This window comes from Cicer arietinum, chromosome 3 (genome assembly GCF_000331145.2).
Source record: "Cicer arietinum cultivar CDC Frontier isolate Library 1 chromosome 3, Cicar.CDCFrontier_v2.0, whole genome shotgun sequence".
Classification (NCBI taxonomy): Eukaryota; Viridiplantae; Streptophyta; class Magnoliopsida; order Fabales; family Fabaceae; genus Cicer; species Cicer arietinum.
In genome coordinates this window covers 57,687,857-57,711,388 of record NC_021162.2, presented here as the reverse complement: position 1 = coordinate 57,711,388, position 23,532 = coordinate 57,687,857, and the positions used below count along the sequence as shown (strand labels likewise).

The following is a 23,532-nucleotide window of genomic DNA, read 5'->3' as shown; positions in this document are numbered from 1 at the left end:
TTGGTTCAATATCAAAAAATTTCTTTTCTTCATATTTAATATGTGAATTTCACAACTAATATCTATAAACAAAAAAAATTACTCTTCAACAAATTTGCAATTACTTTAAGAAATTAAATTTAATGAGAATGTCTAGTTTTTGTGTGGATTTTTATTTCCCAATTTTACCATTTAGATAGTTTTTAATATATATATATATATATATATATATATATATATATATATATAAAGATATCCAATTTTTGTGTAACTTTTTTATTTCAATTTTATTTGATTATTTAAAATTTAAAATTTCATTAAAATAATTATATAGTATAGAAAATACTCTGAAACAAAAATAAATATAAAAGTGGAAATAATAAATTATAAAAATAAAAAAAATTTGTTAACAAATTTTTTTTCTTTTTTGAGTGTCAAAAAACAAATTTTTAATTGTAAAAAATAAAATTTTATTTCATGTTTAATAAAATATTATAAATATAAATATGAGTGACAATTTAATGTTATAAAAGGATCCAGCTGTTCATACAATCCCCCTTATATAGTTGCGGTTGCTTCACCGACAAAAAAAGAAACGCGAACTTGACGAATCGGAAAAAAGAAAAAGAGGTGCGAACTCCACGATTCGGTAAAAGGAAAGGATTGGAGCCTCTTGATTAATTGAATTTTGATTATTCTTGAATTCGTTCTAGTTTGGTCGCTGATTGATTTCGATTGTTCTTACGAAACCGGAAAAAGAAAAAGAGAGGTGTGTCTTCTTAACTCTCGATTTTCAATCTTCTGCACTCTGAATCAAATTCTTTATGATGGATTCAACCTTTGTCTTCGTCTTTGGCGTTGATGTTTTGAGGCAACCTTTTTCTTTTTCGTTTGCGACGGTGACGGTAACGGTAACATCCTGTTCTTGAAATTCAACCAAGAACGTTCGATCTCCGTGAATGTTGATTATTCAAACCCTAAAAATCTGATTTTAATTGGTGCCGGAAAAAATGACAACAGAGTCACAAACTTTGTAATTCGGATTCAAGTTTCTTCGATTTTAGGGTTTGAATAATCAACTTTCATGATTTTAGGGTTTGTAATTCATGGTTTTCTTGATTGGACCTTCAATTATTCTGCAGTCCTTTCAAGTTTACTTTCCATTTACAATCAATTCTCCTATGGATTTCTGATTTATCCATTTCTCTATTCTTCTGTTCAGCAAACATTCTATCTCCAAAACCGTGTTTGGCCACAAAAGTTTTGGGGTAGGTTTTTGTTTGCAACATTTACATTATTTTTGAGTATCCAAGAATGTATAATCTTGATCATTCCTGATGATTATTCATGCCTAAGAAGGCTGATGAAAATTAAGAAGATACAGTACGTATCTTAAGACAAGTCCTTTGTTATGTTTGGATGACCAGAATTTTATAATCAAATTGTTTTTTGACCCTACATATGGCTTGGAATAGGAATTTATTATTCATATGAAATTGTGATAGTATACCCTACATTTAATCACAATATCAATTCTTGACCCAAAATGTGGCTTACAATTAGTTTTTTTATTCAAGATAGTATATTTGGATGACCTGGATTTTAACAATGAGATGAGTTTTTGACTCAAAATGTGGCTAACAATATGAATTATTTGTTCATATGAAATTGGGATAATATGATTGGATGACCCTAAATTTAATCACAAATGGATTTTGACCCAAAATGTGGCTTCGAATACGAATATTTATTCGTATGAAATTGAGATGGTATGTTTGGATGACCTAAAATTTAATTATGAGATGGATTCTTGACCCAAAATGTAGCTAACAATATGAAAAATTTGTTCATATGAAATTGGGATAATATGATTGGATGACCCTAAATTTAATCACAAATGGATTTTGACCCAAAATGTGGCTTCGAATATGAATTTTTATTCCTATGAAATTGAGATGGTATGTTTGGATGACCCAAAATTTAATTATGAGATGCATTCTTGACCCAAAATGTGGCTAACAATATGAACTATTTATTCATATGAAATTGGGATAATATGATTGGATGATCCTAAATTTAATCACAAATGGATTTTGACCCAAAATGTGGTTTCGAATGCGAATTTTTATTCGCATGAAATTGAGATGGTATGTTTGGATGACCCAAAATTTAATTATGAGATGGATTATTGACCCAAAATGTGGCTAACAATATGAACTATTTGTTCATATGAAATTGGGATAATATGATTGGATGACCCTAAATTTAATCACAAATGGATTTTGACCCAAAATGTGGCTTCGAATATGAATTTTTATTCGTATGAAATTGAGATCGTATGTTTGGATGACCCAAAATTTAATTATGAGATGCATTCTTGACCCAAAATGTGGCTAACAATATGAACTATTTGTTCATATGAAATTGGGATAATATGATTGGATGACCCTAAATTTAATCACAAATGGATTTTGACCCAAAATGTGGCTTCGAATACGAATTTTTATTCGTATGAAATTGAGATGGTATGTTTGGATGACCCAAAATTTAATTATGAGATGCATTCTTGACCCAAAATGTGGCTAACAATATGAACTATTTGTTCATATGAAATTGGGATAATATGATTGGATGACCCTAAATTTAATCACAAATGAATTTTGACCCAAAATGTGGCTTCGAATATGAATTTTTATTCGTATGAAATTGAGATGGTATGTTTGGATGATCCAAAATTTCATTATGAGATGGATTCTTGACCCAAAATGTGGCTAACAATATGAACTATTTGTTCATATGGAATTGGGATAATATGATTGGATGACCCTAAATTTAATCACAAATGGATTTTGACCCAAAATGTGGCTTCGAATACGAACTTTTATTTGTATGAAATTGAGATGATATATTTGGATGACCCAAAATTTAATTATGAGATTGATTCTTGACCCAAAATTTAATTATGAGATGGATTCTTGACCCAAAATGTGGTTAACAATATGAATTATTTGTTCATATGAAATTGGGATAATATGATTGGAAGACCCTAAATTTAATCACAAATGGATTTTGACCCAAAATGTGGCTTCTAATACGAATTTTTATTCATATGAAATTGAGATGGTATGTTTGGATGACTCAAAATTTAATTATGAGATGGATTCTTGACCCAAAATGTGGCTAACAATATGAATTATTTGTTCATATGAAATTGGGATAATATGATTGGATGACCCTAAATTTAACCACAAATGGATTTTGACCCAAAATGTGGCTTCAAATACGAATTTTTATTCGTATGAAATTGAGATGGTATGTTTGGATGACCCAAAATTTAATTATGAGATGGATTCTTGACCCAAAATGTGGCTTGCAATATAAATTTATATTTTTAATAATAAAATTGAGATGATATGTTTGGATGATTCTAAATTTAATTATGAGATGGATTCTTGACTCAAAATGTGGCTTGAGATATGATTTTTTTTGTTCATATGAAATTGAGATAACATGATTAGATGACACTAAAGTTAATCCCGAGATGGATTCTGGACTCAAAATATGGCTTGAAATATGAGTTTTTATTCATATGAAATTAGTATTGTATAGTATGTTTGGATAACTCGAAATTTAATCCTGAGATGGATTCTTGACCTATCACGTGGCTTGCAATATGAAATTTTTATTTATGATAGTATGTTTGGATGACTCATACTTTAATCACGAGTGATGGATTCTTGACTCAAAATGTGGCTTGTAATATCAATTATTTTTCCGTATAAAATTGGGATATGATTGGATGATCCTATAATTAATCACGAGATGGGCTCTTGACCTAAAAATGGTTTGCAATACAAATTTTTCTTCATATGAAAATGGGATGGTGTGTTTGGATGACCTAAAATTTAATCACGAGATGAATTCTTGATTCAAAATGTGTCTCGCAATGTGAGTTTTTTGTTCATATGAAATTGCGATAATATGATTGGATGGCTGACCGTAAATTTAATCACGAGATGATTTTTTGACCAAAATTTTTACTTGCAATATGAATTTTTAATTCTTATTAAATTGAGATAGTATGTTTGGATTACTCGAAATTTAATTATGAGCTGGATTATTGAATCTAAACGTGGCTTGCAATATGAATTTTTCTGTTCATATGAAATTGAGATAATATGATTAGATGACTCTAAAGTTAATCACGAGATGGATTCTAGACTCAAAATATGGCTTGAAATATGAGTTTTTATTCATATGAAATTAGTATAGTATGTTTGGATGACCCGAAATTTAATCCTGAGATGGATTCTTGGCCTATTATGTGGCTTGCAATATGAATTTTTTATTTATGATAGTATGTTTGGATGACTCATACTTTAATCACGAGAGGTGGATTCTTGACCCAAAATGTAGCTTGTAATATCAATTATTTTCTCTTATAAAATTGAATATGATTGGATGATCCTATATCTAATCAGGAGATGGATTATTGACCCAAAAATAGTTTGCAATATGAATTTTTCTTCATACGAAAATGGGATGGTATGTTTGGATGACCCAAAATTTAATCACACGAGATGAATTCTTGGTTCAATATGTGGCTCGCAATGTGAGTTTTTTGTTCATATGAAATTGGGATAATATGATTGGATGACTGACCCTAAATTTAAATACAAGATGAATTTTTGACCAAAAATTTGACTTGCAATATGAATTTTTATTTCATATTAAATTGAGATAGTATGTGTGGATGACTCGAAATTTAATTACTAGCTGGATTATTGACTCTAAATGTGGCTTGCAATATGAATTTTTTTATTCAAATGAAATTGGGATAATATGATAGGATGACCCTAAATTTAATCATGAGATGAATTCTTGACCCTAAATGTGGTTTGTAATATAAATGCGTTTATTCATATGAAATTGAGATAGTATGACTTGATGACCCTAAATTTAATCACAAGATGTATTCTTGACCCAAAATGTACCTTTCAATATGAATTTCTTTATTCATGATAGTATGCTTGGATGACCCAAATTTTAACCACTGAAAGGATTCTTGATCTAAAATATGGCTTGCAATATGAATTATTTGTTCATATGAAACTTGGATAATATGATTTGATGACCCTAAATTTAATCACGAGATGGATTCTCGATCCAAAATGTGGTTTGCAATATGAATTTTTATTCTTACGCCTTCAATAGTTTTTCAATATTGATTGAGCATGAGAGACAAAATGGAAGGAGAAATTTGAGTCCTTGGTTAACCTTATTGATGGTATGAAACCATTCTAGCATTATTGCTAAAACTTATTACAAGAAACAAGGTCATTTTTTGTTGCTTTCAAGATAAAGTCTAATGTCAATTTTGTGTCTCAAGATGAAGAGAGAAAATGTGATAATACAAAACAATAGGGAGTGTCAAGTGATTTTATTCATGAATAGTGCAAATAGATGATGGATATCTTGAAGAAAAATATCAACAGATTTCCCATTGCAGCTGGTGCATAATACTTGATAATTATTTGAGCTCTCATTCAATTGTTTATACATGTTTGAGTTCTCATTTAGTTGTTAATGATTGTTTTAATGTGTCTTGCCTTGGTTAATTGATTTTGGGGCTACTGACCCTACATGTAATGACTTGAGGGCATTCAAAATCATGTCATGGAATCAAATTCCTTGTGGTGGGTGAGGTTACCAAGAGAGATGTCGTATATTTTCCTAATTTCAGTGCCAATTTTTTTGATGATTATTCTGTGATTTAGAACCTCTCGCTGTAGAGGATTGGTTCAGTTAGCCTCCAACATAGTTGATATCATTAGGGTTATGGAATAGGTGATATTTTTCCTATTGCAAAAAATGCGACTTGAAGTGATAGTAGTTCTTTTAATGTTTCAATGTCTGCCCTTTGGCATTATAGGTTTGGACATGCCTATTCTACAAAGTTAGATATGCTTCACAAATACTTTCCTATTATTGTTGTTAATAAATATTTGATTTGTAGATTGACATTTTTTATTGAGTGGCAACAGGGCTATTAGTTATTTTTATTGTCCATTCAAATGACGGGGGGGCCTTATTCCTTACCTTCAATTCATGCTAATAAGTACTTTTTGGTATGGTTGATGACAATACTAAATACACTTGGATGGTATTATTTAAAAAACAGATTTGAGGTAATGGAAAAAGTGGCAGACTTCATTACTATGGTAGAAAATCAGTTTGCAAGAAGGATTTAACTGTTTAGAAGTGATAATCCCATTGCGATTCAGCTAGATGATTTGCATATGTAGAAGCAAGTGCATTGTTCATCATTTTTTTTGTGTCGAAACACCTGACTAGAATGCTAGGGTGGAAAGAAAACATCAAAGCACATTTTAAGAGTGGCTCGAACTCTAATGCAGCAGTCATTCTTAGCAAAATACTTGTGGACTTGTGAGGTTTCACATGTTGTATATCTCATTAACAAAATGACATTGATGACGCTGAATAAAAGTAATCCCTTCAAACTCTTACAATGTGCATTACTAGATGTTGATAGCCTATTAGCCTTAGAATTTGTTGGTTTCGTTTGTTATGTTTCCAATAATTATGCATAATGAAATGTGTATCTTCTTAGGTTTCAAGATGAATAATGAAATGGGTTGTGTCTATGATGTCATTAGAAATAGGTTCTAAATTCTAATTTCAAGACATATTCTGTTCCTTGAGCATACTTTCCCGTACCAAAGTCCTCAATCTATTACCAACCTCAATGTGCTGACTCTTGAAATTTGTTTCCTATCCAAACCCTGCTGCCACAAACATAATCAATTCACTCCTCAATCCAAACCAGTGATTTCTTCTACACCTGTCTGGCCATATTATTATTGACAGATTCTCTTGCACCAGTTTCCTTAGCAGACTTCCTAGTCTTTAACCCTACTATTTCAATAAATCCTACTAAACTAATGGTTGCTACCACATCTTCACTCTCAGCTCTCCTAATCTATGCAGATGGCATTGTTGAAGTTGGTCACACCTTGATAGAAATGGTTAATGAATTTTCCGATACCCCAGGTAAGCCGGTCGAAAACGTGCATGTGACTGTTGAAAATATAGAAGCAAGTAAAGGGCGCCCATATTAGCAATAGATGTGCCTCTAGGTAATAATTTTACCATATTACTGATTGACAAGTCCATCAATAAACTTGCTTGTTTCCTATTTCATATGTACATATTGATATATCTCTAAAAAAATAGAGGTGTCGAGGTCATCAGTAATATCCTATTCATAAGACCACATTTTCTTGTATAATATTTTAATTAGTTAATCCCAACATAATTAGTTACTTGAGCTTCCTGTATATATGACTCTTCTTTGTACACATTCATTCATTATGTTGAAGTCATACTATGATATTCAGTTTCTTCTTTTCTGGCATGAATTCTCTGATCCTATGAGTGAGAACAAAAAACACAAATCTAATTTCAAGCTTGAAAATTGCTTATTGCAAGAGGATAAAATCGAAGGAATTAATTTGAAATTAAACTGAAATTAGTTAGTGCAGATTGTTAACTTGCTTTGATTGTTAACTTGCTTTGATTGTTAACTTGCTTTGATTAATAGTATATATTTATACATGTGTGACTTAGGGTTGGAGACTTGTGGCATTTCTCATTTACACGATCACAACTTTCACCCTCTACGTTCCTGGTTAGAGTTTCGTTGATCATATTAATGGCGACAAACCAAGGATATAAAGAAGCGATAATATGAGCTCTTCTAAGATTTTCTAAAATCCTATGTTTGAACATAGAGAAAGGGTGGAGGAGACTAATATTGGTGTTGCAAGAAGAAAGTTTGTTATTGGGAGGAGAATGATGAGGATAGTTCCAAGGGACAAAAAGAAGTACAGTTAGAGTGTGACCATGTGGGATCTTCTAAGCAAAAACTCTTCAATCTTTTTGAAGAAAAACTTCATGAAGGATCAGTTTGGTCAAGAGTTAGAAAGAATCAATACATCCAAAGACGGGAAAAAAATGGAAAATCGCAGCTATCCCAATTAACAAGCAACTCTATAGCATCAGCTATGTTTGTTTCACAACTAGAGCTGCTGGAATTGCCTCTACGTATTGGTAATGCACTATATATTCATTGAAAAGTTTAAAAATTTATTCAATTGTTCATTATTGTTTTTGTTTATTTTTCACCTTGTGGCTCATACACAACTCTCCTCATCTCTGTAGATGTCATTGTTACATTTCTCATAAGCTTTCCAAAGTTAAGAATGTGATTGATAGAAACATAGGCATAAAGGATATTGGAAAATTTTCCTGGGCTTTGAAGTTTCCCATTCACCTAGTGATATCTCTTTGTCAACAGCAACACTGCCTCAATTTTCTCACAGATGAGGAAATTCTTGGCAGCAAACTAGCCAGTAGCCACAACTCCCATAGAACCTGGTTCTCGCTTGCATTAAGATGATTGGCCTCTCTTTTATGATGCTGCTTTATATGGGTTTTTATTAATGAAATTCTATATGTGACCATTGCTTTGCTTGATATATCATTTCCAGCGCAATCACAATTGTTCAGTTTGGATTGGTTTCCTTGACTCATGTAGGGACAAGCAATGTAGTAGGGGCTCGCTGCTGCTGTTTGGAGTGTTGGTTATGAGAGTCTGAGATAAGAGATAGACATAGAGAGGTTGAAAGAGAAAGGGAGATGGGAAGGGAGACCATCTCAAGGTTCCTTCTACTTGAGGTGTATTGCCCGATTGGCCCGTCGGGACGCGTCATGGTTACATGCATGGTTACACACCCGTCAGTAAGTGAATTTTCAAATACCAACAGGCAAGCTTGTCAAGAATGTGCAAGTGACTATTGAGAAAATCAATAGACTTTTTACCAACTGAGTGTCTTGGTTGAAAATGTGGCAGAAAATAAAGGACACCAATATTAACAATAAATTGGTTATTAATTAGAGACTAGAAGTTGATTCAAATTGATGTCCATATCTTGAGATGGCTCTTAGTTGAGGGCAAGTAAACTTTGTAGTTACTATTTTGGATCCGAGTCAAGTTACAGTGTTCAGAAATTTAGGTCAAATCTTAGTCTTCAATTGAATGCAAATATTTGGCTTTGCGCTCATCTCTGTATGTGTTATGTTTCATCAGATTGGTGTTGTCCAGCTATTTATAAAGGTACCGAAATCTCTACTTAGTTTTATTGATTTGATTTCTAGCTGTGATATGCAATGACAAGTTCTACATCTTTCATTTTATAAGTACACTTCTTATTATAGTAAGTTTAATAAAACCTAGAATAGATGCTTTTGGGTGTGTCTATGCGTGGATGTAATAGAATTCATCTATTTTGTAGTGATTTTTGCTTGTTCCTAGTATTTTGGATGGATTTTCTTGCTTGTTTGTAATTTTTGTTGTAATATTTGCTTGTTTCGTGTTCCCCACATTTTGTTTGTGTTGCTTCTTCTAATGAGATTTATTAACCTCAAGCCACATATTGTGATCGTTGATAATGTAAATCTCTGCATCTTTAATTAATTCTTGTGCGACTGCTCACCAACGCTTTTCTGTTTCTGTTTCAAACTGAAGCTGAGTCAAGTCCTTTCAGGAAAGCGTGCAATGGAAACAGGTGATATATAGACCACTCTGACCAGTCTCCTTGCTGGTGTTCAAGTCTCTGGCTTTGGGCTACTTCTTGTTTCTTCCCAAGTTGATCATGATCCTCTATGAGATCTTCTGGTAATTTTTATCTTAATCCACTTAACTTTATCTTCATTTTTGTTAAGTGGAGTGAGAAAACTGTCTCACTGCTTTCAGTTAGTTTGGTAATGAATTTTTGGACAAAATTATTCAAGGGGTTAGCTTAGCATACATCATAGTTTGGAAAAAGGGCTGCAGTTATCAGAATGTGTGCAATTATCATATGTTATCCAATATTTACCAACCAGACATCTAAACTTGTTGGTTTTTTTTCCATATGATCACTACTGCAAAATAAAAATCTGATGAGATGACATTCTACCTAACTGAACAGTTTCAACATCAGACATCTCATGTTAATTTTGTTTCTCATTTGTGCCAACTCCAATATTGTTCTCTCTATATCAAACTTCATCTCCTTTATAGTTGAATCATTATCATTTTCATTTTTCAATTTACCATTCTGATTGATCTCTTCACTGTACATATTATTGTTTGACCTAGCTGGAGAATCATTAGATTTTCTATGAGAAGAAACATATTGTGATATTGCCTGTAGTTTTGCCTCAACAAGTGAAGCTGTTGTTCCATTCAATGAAATGGCTACATGCTTTTAGTCTGAAAAGTTTAACTCAGCACATTCTCCTTAGTAGATATGCTCCTGTGTCTAGTTTCTTATTTAGCTGTCCATTTTTTTGTTCTCTTCATGAAGTTGGTGTGCTTTGTGTCCACTTTTGGTTCTTGATTTTGTGTAAAATCTTAGCTTCTGGTATTTGAAATGTTGCTACCTATCACATTTCTTCAATAGTTTCACAACTTTAGGTCCCTTTTATTCTCATTGTTGAAGTTTTCATGTCCAGTTGATGTGTGGTGTTATTCTAGTGGCAGAGGTTCTTATATATTTGTTTTATATGTGAGGTCTACCTTTGAACTCAAATTTATTGGTTCCTTTAGTTATGTATTTATTGGATCTCCCAACATTATGCTTTTGATTTATGAATATATTAAGAAAACTCTGCATTATGAGACTTGTTGTAATAAGAACAAGTAATGTTTCCAAGGGTTGTGCTACTATGTTTGCTAGTCTTACAATTTCTACTTTAATTCCCATGTGATGTGTGTGGTGTTTAAAATTAGGATATAAATAAACCAGAATTATTTGTATTTAAATTTGTTGTGTCATGAGGATGAATATGAGGATCATCATATTGAACAAGAGCAATTACGTACGTGGTTTGAATATCATATTTACACCTAAAACCTTAATGCATTAGGTATGAAGGCCCTTTCACTTATATGATATTCAACAATCGCTTTTCTATCTGATATGTAACTCTTACACTTAATTTACTAACAAAATTAAGTATAGTTCCAGCTGGCTATTTAAAATTGTGATTTTTGCCTCTATTTTTAAAATTAGGATGTGTTGTGTCCTTTTCTTTGGCCCTATTGATGTTTGTTTAAGTTGCATACATGGTTTGTGTCTTTTATGATATGGGTGGAATGTCTATGATGCATAGATATGAATTCGGTATTGGTACAAGTACGGTCAGTATTGGTACACTTACACTAATAAAAATCTGAGAGTTCATCCTAATAGGCTCCAAGACTTGTTTAGTTTTTCATAGGATCTTCTTAGTTTTCCAAGACAACTAAAATAATCTGAAATGAGAATTTCATTAATTTAGAGGGTAGACTAGTCTTAGTTTCTAAGAAAATTGTGAGACTCAATTTAGTCTTTGAAAAATAAAATTCAACTTTTAGTTAAAAATATTAGGACAAATAAGTTTCTACCAGAACAACTTAATCTCCATCTCTTTATTATTATTTCGATGATAAATGAACTGATAAGGAAGAAAATAAAAAAGAAAGAATGTAGAAGAATTGAAAAGGAGTCCAGAGTGTGATGACTTTTTGATTTGATAGAAAGAAAATGAAAGGAAATTGGTTTGATGGAGGAAATTGGTTCTCAGAGCACTTATTGAGAAAAATATATAATGGGGAGGATGCATTGTTTTGACATGATATGTGAGTGGATGGTTGACCTTTAAAGACTAGGTTTAGTAGATTGTTTGGTATGGTTAATGATAAAAATGTAATCGTGGCAAATACGTATAGGTTAGGGGGCAAGTTGGTGGGCTTAGGTGGAATTGACGACATAGCTTGTTTGATTGGGAGCTAGAGTTACTGGCGTACTGTGTTGCATTGTTTGCTTCTGTTCATGTGCAGGTTAAGGACAATGACTCGTGGGAGTAGAACAAATCTCACTCAAGACTATATTATGTAAAAGAGGCGTATCAATGTTTGATGCAGAATGTGGGAGATGAGTTTGTTACTTTTCAGAGTTTTGTGGAAATCAAGAAATCATATTATTTTTTGTCGAGAGTCTTTTGATGGTGTCATTGTGCAATGGAGCAAATTAAAGTGCTTAATTGGTGTTGGCTAAAATACAAAATATCAAAATTTGTGTTATAAAAAACATATACTCCTTATTTTGTCATCAGACAAAAAGAGTTGAGCAATAGAAGTAAATTGTACACAAAAAGATGTATTATAACTAACTAAAGATAACATTTGCATTAAACCAAAGGTTTGGATTGGCCAATCTAACTAAGATCAGTCATTAGGTATTATGATTCTTGGTTGTATGTTCCATGAACGCCTTAGTGTTAGCTTACAGTCAATTAAAATCTTCCTTCTTTACAAACTAAGATGGGTTAAAAACAAGTGCATAAGGAATAACAGAAGGGCCTTAATGAAGGTAACTCAACTGATAGAATAATCACAAGAAACTTCAATGGTGTCAAGAGGCAACCACTGGTTGTTCCAAATGCATGTAGTTATAGTGGAAAGTTATCTTTACTCGATGAACCTTCTGATGTAGCAGTCAATTGCTTTTTAGTCTGGTCTCAATGAGCTTTCTAAAAATGCAAGACCCGAAGATAAAAGATCTCAACAATATGTCTGAAAGCACTAAAGTTTTGAGCTGCCGAATGAATGTCATGCTCCATGTTATCCCTAATCCAGGTTGTGACAAAAGAAAGAACATTGTCCCACTGATTGGAAACTTCATCAAGATCCAAACTCTGAACATTTGTATTCCTAATTTTGTTAATTTTAGCAGTGAAATAAGTGATGAATGAGTCATGTTTTGGGAATTCAAAGAGTAAAAAGGGAATAAAGTGGGCTAGGTCTAGGGGTATGGAAGTATTAGATTCATATTGAGGTTGGGTTGATTTAGAAGCATGTTAGTCATTTGAGGATGTTTCTGAGACTAAATCATTTACAACTTGAGTTTTTATTTCAATCGTTGTGTCGATAAGATCCATAAGCATAGGTGAGTGGGGGTCAAATGCAGGTATGGATGAGATATGTGAGGTTTGACTGATTGTTTGTGGTTGGTTAATGTGGAAAATTGATGGTGTGGAGGTTGGAAATTCAGTATTAAGGGGATAAAGATTTAATCTATATGTCCTTAGGGTACCAAAGTTTTCTGATATGATTGCCTCAAATATCTCATATGAGGTGCCCGTATCTGAATTAGAGTTGGAGAAAATAGTAAAGTTATGTGAGGTTGTTTTGTTTGAGGGTGTAGATGGGGGTGGAGGTATAGCTAGTTCAAGTTCAACCATGCCATTACCATAATATTAGCAAAGGAATGAATAGGCTCATAAATGGAATTTACCTTTTCTCTCTTCGTCAAGATAGGGTTTGCTTCTTCCTTATTGGCATTTAGATCATCATCTTCTTCCATTATCACAGTAAATACCTTGACTGCTATTTTTCTTTTCTTCTCAAACTCTTGGGATGCTCTTGGCATAGGGAAGCAGATTGGATACATCTATTGACTAGAGTGGTATATCCTTAGATACTCTGTTATAACCTCTTCAATATCTTCCTCAAAGGTTGGTGCATACGAATCTCCAACCTGGAAAGGAATGTCTTGAGACCACTAGACTATCCTGAAAATCTCTTGACTTCAGTCCTTTGCTTTATCAAGTATGTCGCGGCTTAAAATTTTGAGTGTTTCTCGAATTCAATATAGTCGCCACCAAAGTTTATTTTAAAATAGAGAAAAAATTGGGAAACTCTTAAAAAAAATGGTCTATCAAACCAAAATTTTAATTCGGGAGTCAAGTATGCGTTGGGAAGATATTAACACCCTACGACATCCGTTAAAATACGGTTACCTATAATTAATTGTGTAAAATTAATATTAACTTATATAAATTTATTAGAATGATTTTTAATTGGTCTGCCAAAATTTAGGTACTACAGCTGCATCTATTGAATTATATTTATTAATTGGTGCGTAGATTGGTAAAAATATAAACGATCGTCTTCGAATTGGTTACCGATGCATAGTTCAATAGTAATGAAAATGATCGTCTTTGGATTGATTACCTATTCATAGATTGACATGAATGAAAGAAATGATCGTATTCAGACTGATTACTGATGTGTAGATCTATAAGAATGTAAATGGTCGTATTCAGATTGGTCAACATATATTATTCTGACGCTTTGAAAGGTTTGGTGAATGTCACAAATAGGAATCTTTTGTGAATTTGGTACCCGGTTTTTCCAACAAACGATCCTGCTTTCTCTTTTTTCCTTCACAAACTTTTCTTTATCAGCTTGGGTAGGTGCATATCCCAACACGTATCTATCATTCTTTTCTAGTATTTTTATCAACTTCTCCAATTTAACAAAAACTCCTCCTATGGATTTGGTAGACTTCAATGATATGGTAGATAATTTTGGTTCCTTTAAGCGATATCCTTCACCCATGAAGACAACATTGACGATTTCTAATGCTTGGATATATGGCTTCCTCTGTGTCTTCGACGTAGCCTATGGAAGATAGATGACTCACATAATATCCTATTCCCCATATATTATTATCAGCTTATCGATCACTATAAACATTATCTTTTGTTGGAGAATGGATATTACTACTCCAGGAGCATGAATCCACGGTCTCCCTAAAAGACAATTGTATGCTGGTTTAATATCCATCACTTGAAAAGTTATTCCAAAGTTATAGGGACCTATTTGAATCAGCAGGTCAATCTCACCAATAACTTATCTTCTGAATTGATCAAATGATTTCACCACCATAACACTAAGCTTCAAGATGGCTCCTTCAATAAATAGTTTTGAGAGTGTCGATTTTGGTATAACATAATGATGAACCATTATCAACTAGCAGACGTGCGAGAATATGATCATGACACTTTCACAGAGATGTGTAATACTTTATTATGCTTTGTCCCCTTAATTGGTAATTCACCATTGCTAAAACTCAAACAACTACTAGTGATGATGTTGCCGACAACTCCATTAAACTGGTCAACAATGATATCATGAGTAACATGAACCTCGTTTAAAAATTTCATCAGTGCCCTTTTATGCGCTTCAGTGTTTAATAACAAAGAAAGAACATATATCATGAAAGGGTTTGTTTTAGTTGATCTACCACCTTATATTCAAAATATGGAAGATGGCGAGGAGTTATATTTTGATCTCAATTTATCTTATCCTCCCTCTCCTACAGATGTGCATATGGCTTCTCCTCCAACTGTGCCAGTGGATGAAGATGTGCTCCCACCACCAGATTTTTCGCAACAAATTTCTCCTGCTGCAAACTTTGAAAAACCTGCCCAACTTCTCCCTGAGGTCACAGGTGTGTTCAGTTCCCTTGACTCTTTTTTTACTACAACTACTCATCACTGTTCTAAGGACAAAGCTGGGAGCTCTCAAAATAAGAGTTCAAACGTTAATGATCACCCTAAGGACTCGATTCCTAGCAAGAGGACTGAGGAAAATCAGAAGCAGATGAGACTTCTCAAATTAATTAGGAAAGACCAGAAGAAAATCCTTCACTGCTTCACTCACTTTCAGACCTCTTTGGTTCAATTTGGTCTCATTCTTGAATGGGTTACCAAACACTTGGTCCCCACTATTGCTCCTGGAGATCATCCTCTTGAGCTACCAGCCCAGCCATCCTCTGATGTTCCATCTCCTTCATCCTCATCAGATGAACCATCCTCATCAGACTAAATATGTGGTTATTTCTTTTTTATGCTGCCAAATTTAGGGGGAGAGCGATTATGCTTAATCCAATGGCTATTTTGTGTTAAACTGTTTGTTAAGTTGAATTATTGTGTTGCCTATGCTTGTTAAGTTGAATTGTTATGCTGCCTATGAATTATGTTTGATGTTTATGTTGTGTTGAACAAAACTTTGGAATACTGTTTTATTTTTATGAAGTTTTATTTATGGTTAAAATTCTATTATCTCAAAACATGTGGCATATATTTAGGGGGAGTAATGGGGTTTCTTCACACCACCTATTGTACATACGATCTATTATCCCATATGGGGTTTCTTCACACTACCTATTGTACATACGATCTTGACACTCCTTATCCCACTGTTTACTATTTCTCCTATCATGACCATGTTAGAAACGTTTGATGACATACTCCCAATCATCTTATCATAAAAAGGCAACTCGAGAGTATCCATAAACATATCAACCATTTATCTTTCAGATAAAGAAGGATCTACTTGTGACGCCACTTCTTTGCACTCTTGTGCATATTCTTTGAAAGTTTCATTGTCCTTTTTCAACGAATTGTGCAATTACATCATGTCATGGGACATGTCAATGTTGTACCTGTATTGTTTCAAGATGGCATTAACCAAATCTTTCCATGACCCACTCAAACTGTATTGAGAAAAATGAATAAGAAGTTTGTCATTATGAGCATGAGAAACCATTTTTCTACAATACATGGTCAAATGATTTTTAGGACATGTGGCACCTTTGTATTTTTCAAACTCATGTACCTTGAATTTTGAAGGGATCGCCACATCAGGAACCAAACACATATCAAAAGCTTTAAGGCCATAGACATTATTTCCCTCAATTGCTTTGATTCGTTCTTCTGAAACATGGAATTTCTCTCAAATGATTTTAATGATAACAAAATTACTTAAAAGGTTATGATTGTGGTTAATGACTAATATGTGCTTTTGAGTGTATTCATATAAGAAAATAGGTTATTAATCACCAAGGCAAAAAAGAGAAAAATCTGATACAAAATTGAAGGATTGAAATTCCCGAGGATAGCCTCGTGAAGAGGATGGAGTCTCAAATCTGCACATATTTGTCCTCTCTAGAACATATGCTTTTATTCATTAAAAAAATGCACAACAAAGTCAAAGAATGAATAAATAAAAGTATTTGAAATAAAGAAGTTAGAAGGCCAAAAGGAAAAGGACAAGAATAGCTAGATCTAAGTCTAGATGGTGACAAAATAGACTGAGGATTGTCCAACAAAGTTGAAAGCAACCCATCAAGTATGTGCAAAGGCTAAAATCATACCATTTATTGTGCTTGCACGAATTAATACATGAAGAAGTCAAGTTAAAGAAAGGCAACAACAAACAAGCCAAAAATAGAAGATCACATGTGAAAGCAGATCTGATCCTCGGATTGAGTATGACAGTCCTATGTAAGAGGGTAGCTTTTCTCTCTTGTCAACATCACCTCAAAAGTTGAAATCAACTTAGTCCTTAAGGTTTTTGAAAAGGTTGCAGCTCACATGGTCAAAGAAACAGCTTTGCACTCTTGATAAAAGAGAATAGACAAAGACATCTCAAGATCAAGCTACAAGGAAGTTGTGCATGCGCGAGGATGGCTTCTGCCTGGCCTAAAAATCTGAATGGCAGTTCTGTAATTATGATGAATTTTTTTGGATCTTTTGTAATGAATTCCAACGGTCATCAAAGAGCTTGGACCTCTATAAAATGCAGCAAGCTCTTCATCATACAACACACAACATAATTGCTTAAAAAGATCAAGCATCTTAAAGCTATAAAGAGCAACACCCATCCTCACTACATACTTTCTTCAATCCTACATTATATCTTTGTAAATCCTTTGAGAAAGTATTTAGAATCAATCACTCTCATATTACTTTGCAATTTCCATGTGAGATACACTTGGAAACATTTGAAAATTGATTGTAAGCTTGGTGAAGCTAAAGAATACACATTTTGTAATCATCCTCAGCGTGAGGTTGATCTGTTTGAACTTTAGTAAAATCTCACAAGGGTGTGAGGATTGGACGTAGCCATCTTTGGGTGAATCAGTATAAAATTGTGTGTGTCTCTTTCATATTTCTCTGTCACTCTTTTGCTCAGCTCAAAACTGAAAGTTTGAAAAACCCATCCTCGGACTTACCATCCTCAGCGAGAGGATAGTTTTAAAAACACTTGGAAATTATTTTTTACAACAAAAATCCCTATTCAACCTCCCTTCTAGTGATATTTAGCTACATCGATTGGTATCAGAGCAAGGTTCTCTAATAAATACACCTAACAATGTAAGAAAAAGATCCAAAAAGAAAAATGTCAAAAGCTAAGTACATTCCTGAAGGAGGATCATCCTGTCGACCTCCTTACTTTGATGGTACAGATTACTACCACTAGGAAGGTAAGATGAGGCTATTTCTCATATCACAAGACAACAACATGTGGTATGTGATGGAAAATGGAGATCACGTCATCAGAACCAACAACGCAGATGCAACCTCCAATGAGAAACCTCAAGCACAATGGATGGCAGATGAAAATGCAAAAGTACTCCTAAACTCTAAAGCTCATTTATTTCAACTATTTTCTCAGTTTCTCAACCTCCTCTTGTGCTTAGTCTATTTCTTATCTTCTCAAACATAAAGATTCGTTAGAGGCCCTTAAATTGCATTGAAGCTTGAGCTTATAATCTTCTTCCACCTTCACCCTCTTATTTGATCTTTCAAGGAAAATTGCCTTATCCTCATTTTCGAACTGGGCACTCTCATTTGATCGACGTACTATCATCAATTCTTCTTGCAAATCTTTATTTTCCTCTTTCGCCGCTAGAATTGATGCTTGCAACCTCTCAATATCCTCACTAACAATAATGGGTTTCATTAGTGTTTCATCGGCCGCCTCAGATGTACGACAAAAACGTAGCTTAATATCTTAAACCATACTCTTAACCCACTATCGGTAGCATTCATCTGCACCACAACTTCTACTTCCTATTTCCTTCCCTTTTCTGATTATCGTATTCCAAGATCGGCGTACTCTCCTCAAATCTTCAATATTTTTTGGACCCATGTCATAAAGAATAAAAGGGGTTATCAGTTTTGGCATTGATTTCCTTATGATATGATACCCAAGTTGTCTCAAGGCCAATATTGGGTTATAATTCACACAACCTTTAGTCTCCATAAATGGCACATTGGGTAACATTCCACATTGGTATATTACTTTTTTTACCTCTCGCCATCTCGCATACCATCAAATTGTTTTTTCGTTAAGATCTACCAATCTCCGAGCCCATTCTCAATTATCTTTTATGACAATGTAACAATTCTTGAAATCATTGATAGGGCATCGCTTTCGGCACCCACTATCAAACATATGATTCATCAACCAGACGTAAAAAACAAGTAAACAACACCAAATTCGCTTGCCTTTTTCCTCATGACAATAGTTAAGTGTATAATACACATCAACAAGGATGGCTGTTGTAGGATTTTCTCCTCTATTCTTCAAAGCTATGAAGACATCGATTGCTGCTAAATCTATAATTTCTTCATCACTTGGGAATAGAACAACCCCATAGATGGTGAGAGTTAACACTTCCATAAGAGCACTCTAGTCTTTAGCTTTAGGTATATGATGTGCTCTTTCCTTAAAAAAAACTTCTTAGAAAACCAGAAGTCCCTTTTTTTTTTTTTTGTTAATCAACTTTCCCTCTTCAAATTTTATATCTCAGCTACTTTGGTTGTGGATGGATAATTCTCATGTAACGATAAGGATTCCTTTTTTAGGGAGTAGCCTAAAATTGGTCCAACCCCATAGATGGTGAAAGGTGAAACATCTCAAAGGAGAGTCGTAGAATTGAGCCAAAGCGGTAATATCCCCTATTTGTATCTCCACATTCAGTAAATCAAGAATCTTTCCATATTTCTTAGTAAATGTTAATCGGTGATTAAGCTCCAACAAGATATGAAGTCTATTTAAACTGTTAAGTTGAGGCTTTTTGGCTTTCACATTCAGAGTTTTCCTTAGCATTTGGGTTATGGTCTCATTGTTGGATCCCATTTTTAATCAAAGATATCCACAACCAAGATTTGAATTCAACGGTTCTCTGATGGACCTACATAAAAATGAATGATTATGAATATTGTATGGTATTATGTTAAAAATAAATTGTGATGCATGAAAGGAATGCATGGTACTATACAAATATTTAACTTTATCATCAACGATGAAAGCTATTTGCATGGTTGTAACAAAGAAAAATAGAGAAGTATACTAACGTCGGATGGTAAAAAAAAAAATTGTCATTTAAAAGCAAGAAGCCTAGGACATGATTTAGATGCATTATATCCAAGATTGGAGAAATTTTAAAGTCTATAAGCTTCTAAATTCGTGAACACTTTCTTGGGTGGATTCTACAATCCTAAAAGTCATTGGTCTCTAGAGTCAGATATTCGTATTGAAACACTACTACAAATAGGAAGTACATCCAAAATTGAGATATTCGTATTGAAACACTACTACAAATAGGATGTACATCCAAAATGATTACTACTAAACCCCTAACTAAACTTAAGATTCACTCAGACCTGAGTATAGAATCTCACTCATAAGTGTGTGTCTTAGTAAAAGTGTATGGGGTGGAATAAACATAATTCAATAATTTCATAATGCTAATAAAACATATACATATATAAAAATAAAATAATAATAATAATTAAATAATAAAACAGAGTAAAATAAAATAAAATGATCTACTAGTTTACAAGAATATTATTATGACAACTTATATTTATTAAGAAATAATAAACACATAAAGTAAAAGAAAATAAAAACAAACAAAAATAGAAAAATAAAACAAAATTGCACAATTAATTATGTTAGACTTGACTTTCTAAGGGTCCCGAGTGGAGTCGTCAGCTGTCGCAGCTTAAAATTTCGAGTGTTTCTCAAATTCAATGAGTCACCACCAAAGTTTATTTTAAAATAGGAAAAACTTGAGAAACCCTTAAAAAAATTGTCTTTGCAACCAAATTTTGAATTTGGGAGTCGAGTGTGCGCAGGGAAGGTATTAACACCCTACGACACCTGTTAAAATACGATATCTATAATTAATTGTGCAAAATTAATATTAACTTATATAAATTTATTTTCTCATTTTTTAAATACAAATATAATTTTTCAAAATAAACTAGAGATAAATTTGTATTAAAAATATAAGGTAAAAAAATTATTATTATGTTTGACAAGACTGCGATCTTGCTCCTATGTATCTCCCGATGTGATAGAGAAATCAAAGTTACGTAGTTCTTGGGTTAAAAATGCGGATATTTTGATTGTTTTTAAAGAAATACATTTTGTGGTGGAAATTTAGATTTAATTATAAAATGTTCTTAATTTGATAAAGGAAAAAGCCCTCGGGTTTGAGAAATTTACTATAATAAGTATACTTGGTTGTTTGTTTGAAATTGGCTGAAAATGTTTAAGATTACAGAGTTGTCACAACTCATGTGTTTTAAACTAGGGACAGACAAGATGTCATATCTTGATCATCCAATTTTATTAAGAGATTATAAATTTGAAGCTTAAGATCATCAAGTTATCACAACTTAAATGTTATAAATATTTAAGATTGATAAGATTTCTCATCTCAATCAATTTCAATATGTTTTGTTTGTTTTATTTCTTTTAGGTGAATTTAAAAAATTAAACCTAAAAAAATTTAAAACAAAAAAAACAAAAAAAAAGTAAAATGGAATTGAATATTCTTAAAAAAAATAATTTTTAGTCAAATAATAAATAAAATAAAAATGAGTGGACCTATCAAAAGAGAGAGGAAAAAATAACAAAAATTAGACTATATAGTTAAAATGAAAAAAAGTTGGGGTTCAAGCTCAAATTTGCTTTTAGTATAATAAAAAGAAACATATAAAAGCCTAAACCTAATTTTTAGACAAAACAAAACAAAGAGAAAGAAGAAAAAAAAAGAAAGGGAGGAAGGAATGAGGCGTTGCTAACATAGAGGAAAAAGAAAGAAAAAAAGGAAGAAAAAGAAAGAAGAAAAGAAGAGAGAAGAAAGGCAAGAAGAAGGAGTGTGATTGTGTGGCCGTCGATGATGACGGGTCGGTAGCGGCCGTCGACGAAGATGGGTTGGTAGCGGCCGACGACGATCGGTTGTTTGGATTTTTTGCTTGTTTCTCTTTTGATTTATTGTTATTTTTCTACAATATTTTCAATCTTATTCATTTGTATTGAGTATACAAATTTTAATATTAAATAGAAATAAATAAATAAATAAATAAACACAACAAGATCATGAACATGATAATTTATTTGTATACATATTGTGGTAATAAAAAAATTATATATATTTATATATATGTGTGTGTATAATATTAATATTAAAAAAATTAGAATATGTTATCTCTTGTATTTTTTATCTGATATGTTGTTTCTCTTCTACTTCAACCCTCTCTATTTTGTATCTTTCGTAATTAAAAAAAAAAAAAAAACAAACTTCTCTCTTGATAGTGATTTTCGTTCTCAATTTATATGTTAAGTGATGAATTTGTGTATCCATGAAATAAAATTGAATTCTAGATTTTTTATTGTTTTTGAGAAATCCATGAAATGAGCAATTAAGGAGATAAGCTGTCTCAAACAATTAAGGAAATAAGTGGCTAATCTTTTCGATTGAGTATTCAAATGGTGAAGATAATACCCTTATTAAATTAAAAATAAACCAAAATAAAAATAAATAAATAAATAAATAAAATAGTGGAGGGATTGTAGAGGAAGCAGACGTGAGGTAGAAAAGAAACATGAAGTATAAGAGAAAGGAAAGCAAAGAAAGGAAGGAGCACGCGTGTAAATAAGTCCATATAGAGTCAAAATTGGACAACATTTGTATAATGACAATTTTTAGACTTAATAATAACAAATGCAAAATATTTATTAAATATATTTTTACCTATTTTTTTAGAAATATTTATAATTTGTTGGACAAAATTAAGGTGCTACAATGTCGTTAGTAGTAATGGGGCTCATTTTGATGACATTGTGGATGTTGAACACTGGTGCAGAGGAGGATACCAAATGCTCATTTTGAACAACTCTTTCTACTTTCTCCAGAGCCTTAATAAGGGGAATCTTTATTAGCATATATGTGACGAGTCATGTGCTCAAGTACTTGTTGATTATTATGACCTCGAAATAATCAAAATATATCAGTCTTTAACAAATTAAAGCAATATAGAAAATCGAATACGTCTAGCATACAATTAAGATCGAACATACAATCATACGATGCAAGATTTATTCAGATTCATACACACAGCAGAATTATAATGCGGCATATAATATTAACAATTAAAAGTAAAAGGATAAGGGATAGAATGCACCAAGGTTTATCCTGGTTCAGTTGTCAATAAGACAACCTACATCCAGTCCTGACAATCCAACTGGATTTCAGCTTTTTCTCCAATAGAAAGAATTGTGACTTGTTTACAGATTGTCCAGTTTCCTCGAAACCTATCTATCTAACACAATCTCTTTCCTATTGCTTAACCCCTTGATCCTTGCAGTCACTCAGCAGACTCACACAAGATCAAGTTCAGCTCCTTCTTGATGAGGCCTCTCACCCAAGAAGATCGCCACTAGTTTCTAGCTAGATTTTTCGCAGTCGCTTCTTTACAGAGTATTTGTTACAAACAAAATAAAAGAAGTAAAAA

At 32.7% G+C, this 23,532-nt stretch overlaps 1 protein-coding gene across 8 annotated transcripts; it reads left to right on the top strand.

The window, feature by feature from the left end:
- Positions 1-501: 501 nt before the first annotated feature.
- On the top strand, positions 502-23,507 carry LOC101513251 (uncharacterized). Of its 8 annotated transcripts, XM_073366546.1 has the most exons (5): positions 506-7,136; positions 7,627-8,109; positions 8,221-9,175; positions 9,587-9,736; positions 11,927-23,507. In XM_073366546.1, the coding sequence occupies exon 5, from the start codon at positions 15,149-15,151 to the stop codon at positions 15,758-15,760; it is 612 nt and encodes a 203-aa protein (XP_073222647.1). In that variant the 5' UTR covers positions 506-7,136; positions 7,627-8,109; positions 8,221-9,175; positions 9,587-9,736; positions 11,927-15,148; the 3' UTR covers positions 15,761-23,507. The 8 variants fall into 8 exon arrangements, with proteins under 8 accessions (XP_073222651.1, XP_073222650.1, XP_073222649.1 ...); XM_073366548.1 differs by having other exon boundaries at positions 503-748; positions 9,587-23,507; XM_073366542.1 differs by having other exon boundaries at positions 506-7,050; positions 9,587-23,507.
- Positions 23,508-23,532: the final 25 nt, after the last annotated feature.

What these genes read in the sequence shown, in the direction of transcription:
- LOC101513251 (XM_073366550.1), top strand. Translation starts at nt 15,149, where the DNA reads ATGAAAGGGTTTGTTTTAGTTGATCTACCACCTTATATTCAAAATATG.